The sequence below is a fragment of the Anneissia japonica genome, unplaced genomic scaffold (genome assembly GCF_011630105.1).
Source record: "Anneissia japonica isolate Jap-2015-1 unplaced genomic scaffold, ASM1163010v1 scaffold288010_len917306_cov203, whole genome shotgun sequence".
Classification (NCBI taxonomy): Eukaryota; Metazoa; Echinodermata; class Crinoidea; order Comatulida; family Comatulidae; genus Anneissia; species Anneissia japonica.
In genome coordinates, this window is record NW_022715767.1 from 123,419 (window position 1) to 139,171 (window position 15,753).

At 35.8% G+C, this 15,753-nt stretch overlaps 1 protein-coding gene across 8 annotated transcripts in view; it reads left to right on the top strand.

Annotated features, from left to right (window-relative positions):
• LOC117109337 (DNA ligase 1-like) overlaps positions 1 to 13,474 on the top strand; it is a 26,964-nt gene extending 13,490 nt beyond the window's left edge. The window contains exons 5-15 of one of the 8 annotated variants that reach the window (XM_033251629.1): positions 1,120 to 1,168; positions 4,517 to 4,579; positions 5,352 to 5,423; positions 6,501 to 6,563; positions 7,312 to 7,383; positions 8,452 to 8,514; positions 9,415 to 9,486; positions 10,634 to 10,696; positions 11,471 to 11,533; positions 11,951 to 12,000; positions 13,170 to 13,474. In XM_033251629.1, coding sequence (XP_033107520.1) covers positions 1,120 to 1,168; positions 4,517 to 4,579; positions 5,352 to 5,423; positions 6,501 to 6,563; positions 7,312 to 7,383; positions 8,452 to 8,514; positions 9,415 to 9,486; positions 10,634 to 10,696; positions 11,471 to 11,533; positions 11,951 to 12,000; positions 13,170 to 13,257 — 718 coding nt within the window. In that variant the 3' untranslated portion in view covers positions 13,258 to 13,474. Of the gene's footprint in view, positions 1 to 1,119; positions 1,169 to 4,516; positions 4,580 to 5,351; positions 5,424 to 6,500; positions 6,564 to 6,747; positions 6,790 to 7,311; positions 7,384 to 8,451; positions 8,515 to 9,414; positions 9,487 to 10,633; positions 10,697 to 11,470; positions 11,534 to 11,950; positions 12,001 to 13,169 lie in introns of all 8 variants that reach the window. The other 7 variants (XM_033251630.1, XM_033251632.1, XM_033251631.1 and 4 more) reach the window with 7 other exon arrangements.
• The last annotated feature ends 2,279 nt before the right edge of the window (positions 13,475 to 15,753 follow it).

Sequence of the window (15,753 nt, forward strand, 5' to 3'; positions counted from 1 at the left end):
TAAACACTTTTGGTACTAGTGCATATAAGCTTGCTAATATGGATAATTTTTTCATTCCTGATGATGACATAATTAATGTCGAAATATTGAATCCCAACACGATGGCGTGTATTTCAATACTTGGAGTGTGTATTATACTTTCATACCTCATACATAGGTAGATTCTAGGCATCTGATTGGTTAAGAAGCAGGCAATAGAAAGTATTGTTATACCCTAAAAGAGTACTTTTTTGCCCTGTCACGCGATGTGCAATCTCATGGCTCCACTTATGAAGTCACTGACTGTAAAGGGGACTGTGACCTATACAACAAGAGAGGTTGACCCTTGACCATGGCACGGATCAGCGAGTAGACGATAAACAGACATGGAGGCTGGTCGGTTCGAAAAGGACTAGGCCTAGCATTCTTGATGAAGCTGATAGCAGACGTACCAAAAGACAAATTAAACGTCTTGTCAATATTCAACAAATATTGCAAGACGATGGGTTCTGTTGAAATTAAGGAAATGAGCAAGAGCCAGACACACTCTTTGATCGCCTAGAATAGTAGGCCTAAGAAGTAAGCCTAGGCATACTTGGTTGGTACTTTTCATTACTTTTTTTAGGCCTCGTAGCATTTATGTATGAGGTATACAAATATTGATTGCTCTATTTTTGGGAAACGGTGAAATCTATAGCTCCTTGGTGATGTGGAGATGTAACCTACTATCTTCCCTCAGGCCTTCACCTCCACATCACCTCTGGGCAATAGATTTCACTATTCCCCTCATGTGCAGTCAATATTTGTATAACATGTTTTAAGGTGGTAATCATAATAACATGACATTTTATGTAGCACAAGATAGTATAAGACATACTTCAAGTATCGAAATGCATGCCATCGTGTCGGGATTCAATATTTTGACATTAATTATGTCATCATCAGGAATGATGTAGCGGACTTTATCTGATCCATGGCACTGAAGATACAGTACTTCACTATATCTGTACAAAACATTTGCAAGATGAAGGAAATTTCACAAAGAGAATTTTATTAGTTGTATTGCTTGTCTGAATCTCAATGAGATCTGATTGTCATAAAATTAGTAATTTAATGAACTGATAATCTTGTATATTTCAGTAAAACACCAAAAATTCGAACACCTTCTGAAACAGAGCAAAGAGAAATGGTGAGCAGTAGATATTAGTATACCGTAAAACCTTGAATTGAAGCCCCCCCCCCTCTTTTTAGTTTGCAGTATAAGCCTCGATTTCAAGATAGCAGTGGCTTCTTTTCAAGATATTACTGTCACATACACTGTACATGAATTTCAGAAAATAAATTAAATACAAGCTTGGTTTATACAGTAATTTTAGTGATTTAATGCCAGGTAAATACGCTCCATATTAGTGATTGATGTTACAGTGGCCTTATTCATTGTTTTACAGTACAAATTCACAAAAATTACAGCATTCATTTTGAAAAGAAGCTGCCCCCCCCCCCTCTTTACTTTGCAAAGTAGTCTCGAAAAGAAGTCCATTTTGAAAAGAGCCCATCTCGAAAAGAAGCCCATCCAAAGTTTTAAAAGAAAAGAAGCAGCCCAGGGCTTCAATTCAATTCAATTACGGTAGACTAACTAGATTAAACATATTTTACGGTAGACTAACTAGATTAAACATATTTTACGGTAGACTAACTAGATTAAACATAATTTACGGTAGACTAATTAGATTAAACATAATTTACGGTAGACTAACTAGATTAAACATATTTTTTTGGTAGACTAACTAGATTAAACATATTTTACGGTAGACTAACTAGATTAAACAGGCCCGTAGCCAGGTTCTTCCAAGGGGGGTTTTCTGGGCGTGAGGTCCACAGTCGAAGCCCCGGTCGGGTCGGCAAAACCCCCAAAGCAAGAGGATTTTTGTGCTTTATGGGTGTAAATAGTGCTATAAAAGCAGATATGTTTGAAAATGTATGTGTCTGGGTGGGTCTGCATGCATTAGTTGGGGTTGGAGGACTTATTTGGGAAATTTAAAGAGGAGGTTTTGCCCGAAAAAAGGGGATACATGCCTGTTAAACATATTTTACAGTAGACTATGGATTAAACATATTTTACGGTAGACTAACTAGATTAAACATATTTTCTACTCATAATAATTTTCAACAGAATATAAACAAGAAACTTTTTAAAATGTTAATCATAACCATTATGTTGTTATAGACAATATAGACAAACAGTCCGGAAGAGGTAAAAATGTTTATTTTTTACAAACTCATAACATTAGTTGGATATATATGGAAAGGTGTTTATTTAATCAACAACCATAGTAAGCCTATCATACACAGAATACAGTTTAACATCATTGCTATGCCAAAAAACTTGGTAACCCGAAATTTATCATTTTTATACGTTCAGATGACGTGATGAATATAAAACCCTCTGCCTCAACGGCGGGGGGGGGGGGGGGGGATTAGCCCACCTATTTTTTATACTTGGGAGTCTCCCCCCACTTTTCTGACTGTAAATAGGTGAAAACTAATTTTTTTTTTATCTGTTTCACATTGGAGGCTAATAATTTATTTGAACCTTTAAATGAGCTATTCAAACTTTATTTTTAGGTATTTTTCCTGTCTTTCTGACTGATAGTACATCTTTAATTTTATAATTTTTAATAATTATAATTTATGGTACATGTATTATTATTATTGTTATTATTATTATTAATTTATTATTATTTGGTGCTTAGACACCTTGTTTATTTGCATCTTATAAATTGACTTTAATTATTATCATTATAAAATATAGATTTTTTTCATTTTCTAACGAGCATTACAAGTTCCCTTTTTGAGTTGAGCAAGGAAATGTTGATTGACATCTGTATACGCGCGTCTCTAAAGTTTCCTTGAAACCCGCCCTAAAGCATGAAGAAAAAATTGCCTGCCTTCGTGAATTCTGTATTCAGGCATATGGAGGGGAGGTAGGCACTCTTAATGGAGTGACGCTCTAGTTTTCTTTATGCTAACCGCCATATGTATAGCAAGTGTAACTGATGGGCTTACAGTAAACCTTCAAACTAGGAGAATACAACCACATTTAAACTCCATCTAATTTAACGAAAACAATCAGATAATTAATTAGGCCATTTTTTAAAATAAAGTTCTCTGAAGGTTAACTACAGAATTTACAGACCGTGTAGTTAATGTGTTATAGGTTGCAAAAAACTGTATTGAGTAAAAAAAATCTTTCAAATAAAAATGTCTTTCACTTGACATTAGGAATTAATCATTTGTGATACAAAATGATAGGCTATGTCAAGTGTTACATTGAACAGTGGCAGATTCCAGGGAGATCACTGTCAGCACGGGCTCCCAACATCCTAATTTTTTCAGAATTATTTTTAAAAAATGAAGAAAACAGACAAAATTGTATTCAACTTTTAATCTGAGAGTGCCATTTCCAGCCATCTGGAGGTGCCATAATCATGATTATCATGGTGGGGCTGAGGTGGTATAGATCCTCCATCTGCTAAAGCCCAGGGAGGGTATTTTCACAGATGGAAGACCTATACTACCACCGTGGTTTTCGCCTGAGGTAAGAAAATTTGGGATTATGGCACCTTATGGCCGGAAATTGAACTTCCAGACATAAAATTTGGATATAATTATCTTTACATCTCCAATTTTTTTTTACAATTTAGGGGAGGGGGAGGGTGGGCCGGCTGGGTCCCCTTCAATTTGCCACTGGATAATATGGCACCTCTAGCTAGATGGCCGGAAATGACATTCTTGCGCTTTAAATTTGAATAATTATCTTTTTTTGCCATTTTCAAAGCTTTGGGTGTATTGACATGGTTAGGGCAGGATTTGGAACTGGTCTAGTGAGTTGTCTATGTCTATAAAAGCTTCTTCAAACCAGTACCGTAGTTCCACCCCCTACTTGCATCCAATTTCATATATCAGCAATTGCCTTAGCAAAAGCCCATGTTATGATTTAAGCCCATCACGAAAATCATTTTCATATTTGGGAGTGCAGCGTTGCTACAGTAGTAAAAGCTTTACTCCTGGTATTGGCACTAGTTCTGTGTAGTTTGATCAATCAGAACAGGGCTAACTTGCTGCAAAAACACAAGGTTTCTCCCAGAAATGCATATGTTATGTGTTTACATATTCGTAATGGAATAAAATTAGGTATTCTAGTGTTTTTTTTAATACACTACTATAATTCTTTCATTTATTCAGAGGATTTTTATTTAAATGAATATTTTTCTACAATTGGAGACTGTATGGCTAATAATGCCATCTCATGTGAATTCTAATTGGACAACAATGTCCAACATTTCCCCACCTTAAAGTACTCCTACAACATGTAGCTTTCTAATGTAGGCATGATAATACTGAGACCAGTATGTGTTGATATCAATTAATAAAGTGATGTACAGTATAATACAGTATGTTTATGTGTGGGGTAGGATAAAAGAAATAAAATGGACGTTTCTATGCTTACACTGTATGTTAATACCTTACTTTTCAGAAAGAAAAACCCAGCAAAAACCAAGAATCAAAAGTTAAAAAAAATGTGGCAGACTCATCAAATGTAGGTTGTTCATGCTCCCTGAATGTCGTACCATGCTTTCAAATGTTTTCTAGGGAGAGTTAGGGAAGGAGGTATAGGACCCACAAATGTAAAATTCCACCACAATTAAAAAACATTGTTACCGTTGGGCCCCCTTTAATCTGCCACTGCATGCTTACAGTATGTTAAATTCCTTACTTTTCAGGATGAAAACCCAGCAAAAGAAAAGTATCAGACTCATCAAATGTAGATTATTCACACAGGTCATGTGATAGTAATAATAATAAATTTTAAAAATGTAATAAGAAGTAGAAAATAAATAAAGTGAAAAAAGAATAAAATACCACACAGCCTGATACTCGGATACAAAACTCAGTGAGCTGGAGGGGCAGAGCCTTCAAATTGAAGTTAGCTCCTTAATAAGAAGCAGTGGCGGTGCCAGGGGGGACAGCAGGGGCTTAAGTCCCTCCCCCCACCGGACAGCTGTCTCTTATACACATCTAGATGTGTATAAGAGACAGATCATACACACGTCGAGTAGTCGGACTAAAAAAAATACAAAAAATAGGCCCCGCAAAGGCAAAACATGACTGTCACAGTCTAAGATTGTCATTTCTGGCCATCCAGAGTTTCCTATTCTTAAAAAAATCTCATTTGGGAGGGACCCCTCTCAAACCAATCCCCCAGCTCGGGCCTACGAGCTCAAGTCCCCCTTGTCAGACAGCTCAGCCCCCTCAGAAAATATATCCTAGAACCACCACTGATAAGAAGAAGTTTCATCTTTTTTTTTCAGGAAGGAACACTCTGCAGTAATGAAGCTACCAAGACTCAAGATGCTGTAACAGAACCACCGACCAAAAAAAAAGTAAATAAATATTACGTATTAAAAGTGATATAGGCTACTTCTGTTGAAAAATCTAATTTAGACTCCAACTTGTCCAAATTCTATCTATTTAAAAAATGACTTTGCTTATGTTTAAATAATGAATATTTTTTTATAAATTGGAGACTATATGACTAGTAATGCCACCAGTTGCAGATCCAGAAATTCAAAATAGAGGGGGTCCAGGGAGGGACTTGCACAGAAGTAGGGTGTGGACCAATTTAGGCCCACCATGGTTGAGGTAAGAAAATTTATGATTATGGCACCTCTAGCTAGATGGCCGGAAATGACATTCACGCACCTTAAATTTGAATAATTATCTTTTTTTGCCATTTTCAAAGCTTTGGGTGTATTGACATGTTTAGGGCAGGATTTGGAACTGGTCTAGTGAGTTGTCTATGTCTATAAAAGCTTCTTCAAGCCAGTACCGTAGTTCTACCCCCTACTTGCATCCAATTTCATGTATCAGCAATTGCCTTGGCAAAAGCCCATGGTATGATTTAAGCCCATCACGAAAATCATTTTCATATTTCGGGGTGGGGGTCTGTAGCAGCGTTGCTACAGTAGTAAAGCTTTACTCCTGGTATTGGCACTAGTTCTGTGTAGTTTTATCAATCAGAACAGGGCTAACTTGCTGCAAAAACACAACGTTTCTCCCAGAAATGCATATGTTATGTGTTTACATATTCGTAATGGAATAAAATTAGGTATTCTAGTTTTTTTTTTTAATACACTACTATAATTCTTTCATTTATTCAGAAGATTTTATGTAAATGAATTTTTTTTCTACAATTGGAGACGGTATGGCTATTAATGCCATCTCATGTGAATTCTAATTGGACAACAATGCCCAGCATTTCCCTACCTTAAAGTACTCCTACAACATGTAGCTTTCTAATGTAGTCATGATAATACTGAGATCAGTATGTGTTGATATCAATTAATAAAGTGATGTACAGTATAATACAGTATGTTTATGTGTGGGGGTGTGGGGTAGGATAAAAGAAATAAAATGGACGTTTCTATGCTTACACTGTATGTTAATTCCTTACTTTTCAGAAAGAAAAACCCAGCAAAAAACGAGAATCAAAAGTTAAAAAAAATGTGGCAGACTCATCAAATGTAGGTTGTTCATGCTCCCTGAATGTCGTACCATGCTTTCAAATGTTTTCTAGGGAGCGTTAGGGAAGGAGGTATAGGACCCACAAATGTAAAATTCCACCACAATTAAAAAACATTGTTACCTTTGGGCCCCCTTTAATCCGCCACTGCATGCTTACAGTATGTTAAATTCCTTACTTTTCAGGATGAAAAACCCAGCAAAAGAAAAGTATCAGACTCATCAAATGTAGATTATTCACACGGGTCATGTGATAGTAATAATAATAAATTTTAAAAATGTAATAAGAAGTAGAAAAAAAATAAGAATACAATACCACACAGCCTGATACTCAGATGCAAAACTCAGTGAGCTGGAGGGGCAGAGCCTTTAAATTGAAGTTAGCTCCTTAATAAGAAGCAGTGGCGGTGCCTGGGGGGACAGCAGGGGCTTAAGTCCCTTCCCCCACCGGACAGGTCAGGGGCCCCCCCATCGTACAGAGCTCGTCGGGTAGTCGGACTAAAAAAAATACAAAAAATAGGCCCACGCAAAGGCAAAACATGACTGTCACAGTCTAAGAGTACCATTTCTGGCCATCCAGAGGTTCCTATTCTTAAAAAAAATCTCATTTGAGAGGGACCCCTCTCAAACCAATCCCCCATCTTGGGCCTACGAGCTCAAGTCCCCCCTGTCAGACAGCTCAGCCCCCTCAGAAAATATATCCTAGAACCACCACTGATAAGAAGAAGAAGTTTCATCTTTTTTTTTCAGGAAGGAACACTCTGCAGTAATGAAGCTACCAAGACTCAAGATGCTGTAACAGAACCACCGACCAAAAAAAAAGTAAATAAATATTACGTATTAAAAGAGATATAGGCTACTTCTGTTGAAAAATCTAATTTAGACTCCAACTTGTCCAAATTCTATCTATTTAAAAAATGACTTTGCTTATGTTTAAATAATGAATATTTTTTTATAAATTGGAGACTATATGACTAGTATTGCCACCAGTTGCAGATTCAGAAATTCAAAATAGAGGGGGTCCAGGGAGGGACTTGCACAGAAGTGGGGTGTGGACCACTTTAGGCCCACCATCTTTGAGGTAAGAAAATTTATGATTATGGCACCTCTAGCTAGATAGCCGGAAATGACATTCTCGCACCTTAAATTTGAATAATTATCTTTTTTTTCCATTTTCAAAGCTTTGGGTGTATTGACATGGTTAGGGCAGGATTTGGAACTGGCCTAGTGAGTTGTCTATGTCTATAAAAGCTTCTTCAAACCAGTATCATAGTTCCACCCCCTACTTGCATCCAATTTCATGTATCAGCAATTGCCTTGGCAAAAGCCCATGGTATGATTTAAGCCCATCACGAAAATCATTTTCATATTTCGGGGTGGGGGTCTGTAGCAGCGTTGCTACAGTAGTAAAGCTTTACTCCTGGTATTGGCACTAGTTCTGTGTAGTTTTATCAATCAGAACAGGGCTAACTTGCTGCAAAAACACAACATTTCTCCCAGAAATGCATATGTTATGTGTTTACATATTCGTAATGGAATAAAATTAGGTATTCTAGTTTTTTTTTTTAATACACTACTATAATTCTTTCATTTATTCAGAAGATTTTATGTAAATGAATATTTTTCTACAATTGGAGACTGTATGGCTAATAATGCCATCTCATGTAAATTCTAAATGGACAACAATGTCCAACATTTCCCTACCTTAAAGTACTCCTACAACATGTAGCTTTCTAATGTAGGCATGATAATACTGAGACCAGTATGTGTTGATATCAATTAATAAAGTGATGTACAGTATAATACAGTATGTTTATGTGTGGGGTAGGATAAAAGAAATAAAATGGACGTTTCTATGTTTACACTGTATGTTAATTCCTTACTTTTCAGAAAGAAAAACGCAGCAAAAAACGAGAATCAAAAGTTAAAAAAAAAGTGGGAGACTCATCAAATGTAGGTTGTTCATGCTCCCTGAATGTCGTACCATGCTTTCAAATGTTTTCTAGGGAGCGTTAGGGAAGGAGGTATAGGACCCACAAATGTAAAATTCCACCACAATTAAAAAACATTGTTACCTTTGGGCCCCCTTTAATCCGCCACTGCATGCTTATACAGTATGTTAAATTCCTTACTTTTCAGGATGAAAAACCCAACAAAAGAAAAGTATCAGACTCATCAAATGTAGGTTATTGACACAGGTCATGTGATAGTAATAATAATAAATTTTAAAAATGTAATAACAAGCAGAAAATTAAAAAAAAAAAAGAATAGATTACCACACAGCCTGATACTCAGATGCAAAACTCAGTGAGCTGGAGGAGCAGAGCCTTCAAATTGAAGTTAGCTCCTTAATAAGAAGCAGTGGCGGCACCAGGAGCAGGAGCTTAAGGCCCCCCCCCCATCAGACAGGTCAGGCTCTCCCCCATCATAAAGAGCTCGTCGGGCAGTCGGACTAAAAAAAATATTAAAATAGGCCCACGCCAAGGCAAAACATGCCTGTCACAGTCATTTCTGGCCATCCAGAGGTTCCTATTCTTAAAAAAATCGCAGTTGGGAGGGGACCCCTCTCAAACCTTTCCCCCAGCTCGGGCCTACGAGCTTAAGTTCCCCTGTTGGACAGCTCAGCCCCCTCCCCCAGAAAATATATCCTAGAGCCACCACTGATAAGAAGAAAAAGATGAAGAAGTCATGCCCATGGTTTTTAATCCTTTATCCCTCAAGCTTTGGGTGTTTTGGGATGATTAGTGGAGGAGGATACAGAAATTGAGAGTGTGGAACTGGTCTAGATTATTTAAATACAACCTCCTGAATGCCCCATTAGAATTTGATATCAAGTGTCATCTTTTTTTTCAGGAAGAAAGACTCTGCAGTAATGAAGCTACCAAGACTCAAGATGCTGCAACAAAATCACCGACCAAAAAAAAAGTAAATAAATATTACGTATTAAAAGAGACACAGGCTACTTCTGTTGGAAAATCTAATTTAGACTCCAAACTTGTCCAAATTCTATCTATTTAAAAAAATGACTTTGCTTATGTTTAAATAATGAATATAAATTGGAGACTATGACTAGTAATGCCACCAGTTGCAGATCCAGAAATTCAAAATAGAGGGGGTCCAGGGAGGGACTTGCACAGAAGTGGGGTGTGGACCACTTTAGGCCCACCATGGTTGAGGTAAGAAAATTTATGATTATAGCTAGATGGCCGGAAATGACATTCTCGCACCTTAAATTTGAATAATTATCTTTTTTTGCCATTTTCAAAGCTTTGGGTGTATTGACATGGTTAGGGCAGGATTTGGAACTGGCCTAGTGAGTTGTCTATGTCTATAAAAGCTTCTTCAAACCAGTACCATAGTTCCACCCCCTACTTGCATCCAATTGCATGTATCAGCAATTGCCTTGGCAAAAGCCCATGGTATGATTTAGCTAAGATTGCCTTTAAATTGAGCAGAGAGTGTTTAAAATTTGCCTTTTATTTGGCCATTATATTTTAATTTTTTTTCATGAACTGGATTTCTCGTGTATAAGCCCATCACGATAATCATTTTCATACTTAGGGGTGGGGGTCTGTAGCAGCGTTGCTGCAGTTGTAAATCTTTACTCCTGGTATTGGCACTAGTTCTGTGCAGTTTTATCAATCAAAACAGGGCTAACTTGGTGCAAAAACACAAGGTTTCTCCCAGAAATGCATATGTTAATGTGTTTCGTAATAGAATGAAATTAGGTATTCTAGTGTTTTTTTTTAATACACTACCATAATTCTTTCATTTATTCAGAAGATTTTTATTTAAATGAATATTTTTCTACAATTGGAGACTGTATAGCTATTAATGCCATCTCATGTGAATTCTAATTGGACAACAATGTCCAGCATTTCCCTACCTTAAAGTACTCCTACAACATGTAGCTTTCTAGGGTAGGCATGATAATACTGAGACCAGTATGTGTTGATATCAATTAATAAAGTGATGTACAGTATAATACAGTATGTTTATGTGTGGGGTAGGATAAAAGAGATAAAATGGACGTTTCTATGCTTACACTGTATGTTAATTCCTTACTTTTCAGAAAGAAAAACCCAGCAAAAAACGAGAATCAAAAGTTAAAAAAAAAGTGAGAGACTCATCAAATGTAGGTTGTTCATGCTCCCTGAATGTCGTACCATGCTTTCAAATGTTTTCTAGGGAGCGTTAGGGAAGGAGGTATAGGACCCACAAATATAAAATTCCACCACAATTAAAAAACATTGTTACCGGTGGGGCCCCTTTAATCCGCCACTGCATGCTTATACAGTATGTTAAAATTTGCCTTTTGATTTGGCCATTATATTTTCTTTTTCATGAACTGGATTTCTTGTGTATAAGCCCATCATGAAAATCATTTTCCTATTTGGGGGTGGGGGTCTGTAGCAGCGTTGCTACTGGTATTGGCACTTGTTCTGTGTAGTTTGATCAATCAGAACAGGGCTAACTTGCTGCAAAAACACAAGGTTTCTCCCAGAAATGCGTATGTTATGTGTTCACTTATTCGTAATAGAATAAAATTAGGTATTCTAGTTTTGTTTTTTTAATACACTACTATAATTCTTTCATTTATTTAGAAGATTTTTATTTAAATGAATATTTTTCTACAATAGGAGACTGTATGGCTATTAATGCCATCTCATGTGAATTCTAATTGGACAACAATGTCCAACATTTCCCTACCTTAAAGTACTCCTACAACATGTAGCTTTCTAGGGTAGGCATGATAATACTGAGACCAGTATGTGTTTATATCAATTAATAAAGTGATCTACAGTACAGTATAATACAGTATGTTTATCTGTGGGTGTGTGGGGTAGGATAAAAGAAATAAAATGGACGTTTCTATGCTTACACTGTATGTTAATTCCTTACTTTTCAGAAAGAAAAACCCAGCAAAAAACGAGAATCAAAAGTTAAAAAGAAAGTGGGAGACTCATCAAATGTAGGTTGTTCATGCTCCCTGAATGTCGTACCATGCTTTCAAATGTTTTCTAGAGAGCGTTAGGGAAGGAGGTATAGGACCCACAAATGTAAAATTCCACCACAATTAAAAAACATTGTTACCGGTGGGGCCCCTTTAATCCGCCACTGCATGCTTACAGTATGTTAAATTCCTTACTTTTCAAGATGAAAAACCCAACAAAAGAAAAGTATCAGACTCATCAAATGTAGATTATTTACACGGGTCATGTGATAGTAATAATAATAAATTTTAAAAATTTAATAACAAGCAGAAAATTATTTTAAAAAATAATAGAACACCACACACATATGGTTACATGTGTTTATGTATTCGTAATGGCAGAATAGGATAAAATTATGTACTCTATTTTTTTTAAATAATTCTTTCATTATTCAGAAGATGTTTCAAAAAGGAGGCTCACCTTTGTATGATACAAAACAACAGAGGTAAACCTGATTTTTTTATGCTAGACTTTCTTTGTTCACATTCATTCGTACACTTAAACGTCATCTCCGTACTTAGCACATATAACTCTTGCATCCACACTCTATATCTAATGGTGACCAGCAATATTTTTGGTTCTCACAAACGATATCCAGGGGTTTGAAAGAATCCACATCTTGGAGACCTGTTTAAATGAGCTTTCTGAACACATCTAATTATATCTTGCTTTGTCTGGTGATACCCTTCGGCACTGACTTCTGGGAGACAATAGATGGGTTATTTTCTGGGAGATTCTTGCTTGTGAGAATGCAGGAGACCTTCCCAATTTCTGGGAGACTCCTGTGACTTTGGACCCCTGCATATCATTCAAGAATTCTTAGGCCTTTTTTATTAATTCAACATAATTTATGTTTTCATAATGTGGCAAAGACAAACCAAACCAGTCACTCATCGCAAATCCTGTTGTCGAGATAATGGCCAAAACATACTTGAATGTCAAAATTTTGGAAATGTATATTGCACTAAACTAACCTTTATATATTTACACATCATGCTATGCTGTTATTTTCATCATTTTCAATGCTAAAACAAAAATCTTTAACGATTTGGTGATAGTTTCTGCCTAAGGAATCCCTGAAAGGAGGAATCGTAAACTTTGTAGGCTTTGTAAACTTTGTAGGCTGATTTCTCAAATGTTTTTGACACAGGTATATGTATAAAATCCTGTAACTTCATAACGAAATGTCAGATATAAATGATTCTTTTACCATTTTATAGCTCTCATTTTAACCCTGTACAGTACTAATAACTAAAAATTGATTTTGGCGATGAGCGACTGGTTTGGCTTGTCTTTGCCACAATATATTATCAGTAGTTGCAAAATGTAAACAGTTATTTTTTCTTGCTGGACCAAGGTCTAGTTGTGCTAAAATAATTGTTAGCCCTTATATATCAGCTACTGACTATTGGTCTAGTTTTAATGTATTTTTTGCTAGCCCAACCATAAAATAGTCCTGGACCCAGGACCACCAAATTTGTACAGCCCTGTTATTCATGTATTTTTTCAGTTAATACATGCAACTGCGAGTCAGATATGTTAGCCTATACCCTGTTATGTGTTTGACATGTAAAATACCAACCATTATCAAGAAATTATTAATCCTTTTTTTAGGTCCATGGGTTGTGAGAATGAAGGTCTGCCTGAAAAATTAAGGAAAATGGATCCATCTGAGATGTTTATGCACTTTATTCAACTTTAATTTGTAGGCAGGTAATGAACGACTCCCATGATAAGGTGCCGGCTTAAAGCAAGGATTACAGTTGAAGTTTTCATTAAAGGAATTCGTCCAAGGCTTTGGCTATGTTCTCACACGGCAGCTAACGGTTAGCACGATCCGGATCCTGTTAACCGTTAGCTGCCGTGTGTCCATGCGAGAAAATCCCGATCCGGATACCAACAATATGATGATAGAATCATTGGCCAATAAGAAACTGGAAATTGTAAACGCGTACGTGTGATAGGTTGATGATAGAAACGCCCTCAACTTGTTAACAGATAGCGCTTGCTAACCGTTAGCGTATCCAGATACTGCTAACGGTTAGCGCTAACCGATCAGGTGCTAACGGTTAGCTCCCGATCCGGATACTAGGGCTCTCGTGAGAACCAGGCTTTAATGATTAAAGAATAAACTAGCGCAGTCACTCCATATACTATAGTATAGTACATACTGTACCTGCACACTGTGCCTGAATACTGAACAATATGCAGACTGTGCATGATGGGTGATTTTAAATTTCTCTGACGTTTACCTTGTCCTTTGACGTTTGTTTTTTCCAAAATGCATTTACAGGATTAAGTTATGCTTTATAAACCAAGTTTCTTTATTAGGCTAAAGGAGTAGGGTTGTTTATAGTCAAAAACCATTTTGATATATGTACTATATATATGCACCTTTTTAAATCCCACCTCAAATCTTTTTTTTTTTTTTTCCATAGCTTTTCCTTTGTAGTTTTTGCTTCACTGCTTCGATCATTGACTTAAATTTTTCTTATTTTATTCTTTTATTATTATTATTATTATTACAGTATTATTATCATCATTATTACTTTATAGTATTTTCTTATTTTGGTTTTTTTATTATTTTATTATTATTATTATCATTATTACTTTATTGTATTTTGCTCTTTATGTTGTAATTGAATTTAAAGCGCTAGTGACAACTTCCGTTTAACCGGCGCTATAGAAATTTTCAAATCTATCTATCTACCTGTCTATCTACTATAAGAAAACCTCCAGATGCCAAATGTAATTTTTTGGAGAGTGAACGTTGAGTCTGCAGACATCTGACTGTGATTTGCTGGCTTTTTGTAAATGAGTTGGCTGTAGCTAAATAGTTGATATATAAAACACTGAATTTCCATGTTTTAAAATTGTTCCAATAATTTTGAGTTATAAAAAACAGGGAAAAGGTATATTTGGATATCAGTGCCTGATTAAGTATTACAGACATGGTTGGATAATACTGTATAATAAAAAAAAAAAAACATTATTGATTTACAGAAACACTTGTTCACCTCAATGGTGTTTTTCAACAAAGTCGTAAAGGCATTGTGCAATTCAACAAAAAAACAGAAATTAATTACAAAAGGAAATCACATTACTGAAAGAAACTTAAGTCTTAAATACACTTACAATATTAACTGTAATACTTTTAATTTTTTTATTTTCATTTTAAAATTAGGAATTGTATTTGAGTATTTTAAATAATGTTTTATGAGCTGCTTTTCAACAAAGAGTTTACTGCTTTTAGAAGGAATAGGAATTCATATAGGAGCGTACAGTACTTTGCTTGCAAAACTTGTTATAATCCATCTGTATTGGCAACACACTTGTTGATTCATTTGGGTTGAGTGTTGTAATAATAATTGAAGAATTAGTTTAACTAATTCCTCCATGTAAAATTTAGTATTTACCTGTTCATGGAGTTGCTCCATGACCTGATGAAGCAAGCTCTAGTTAGTGTCTCAATAATATTTTTTAGTCAAAGAAGGTGCTACTCCTGGTGCTACTGTATATATGGCTTCAACTTTTACATTTGATAAGGTTCTTTCGGGAATTGTTTTTTATATGCTTGAATATGTATAAATGCTTCATTGAATACTCTTAATTTTTTGTTGATTAGATAAAATAGCTGCTTATCTAACTAAACAGGAAGTTCTGTTGATGGGCAAATAGTCTAGCAGTAAATTCCAACAGGGATAAATTAACAATTTTATTCCACAGCAGAAAGCCTAGCCTAGCCTCGCCTCTAGGCATACGAATAAAACCATGTGTTTAGTGTTTTTATTCATCACTTTACGATGTCATAATAAAGTGTTCAAATAAAACCATGTGTCTAGTGTATTAATTCATCACTTTATATCTTTTATTTAAGTACAATAAAGAACATGAAAATATTGTAAAATTACCTAACGACAAAGGTATAACTTGGGAATTCCCCTTCATGCCTATTCTAAACAACAGAGATGTGGTGTTGTCTGGGCCTGTTGAGACAAACCATGGACCTATTAATAGGTCCATGGTTTGCCACACGAAGCTAAGGAGGAAAGCAATAATTTTGAGCACCATCGCACAGTGGGCCAGAATCAATTCAAAGTGTGCCAAAAGTCGAAAATAGGTAATGTGACAACTTCAACTTTTAAAGGTTGTTTGAGGTCGAGAACATCCTAAATTATATTAATCCACCAATAATTTC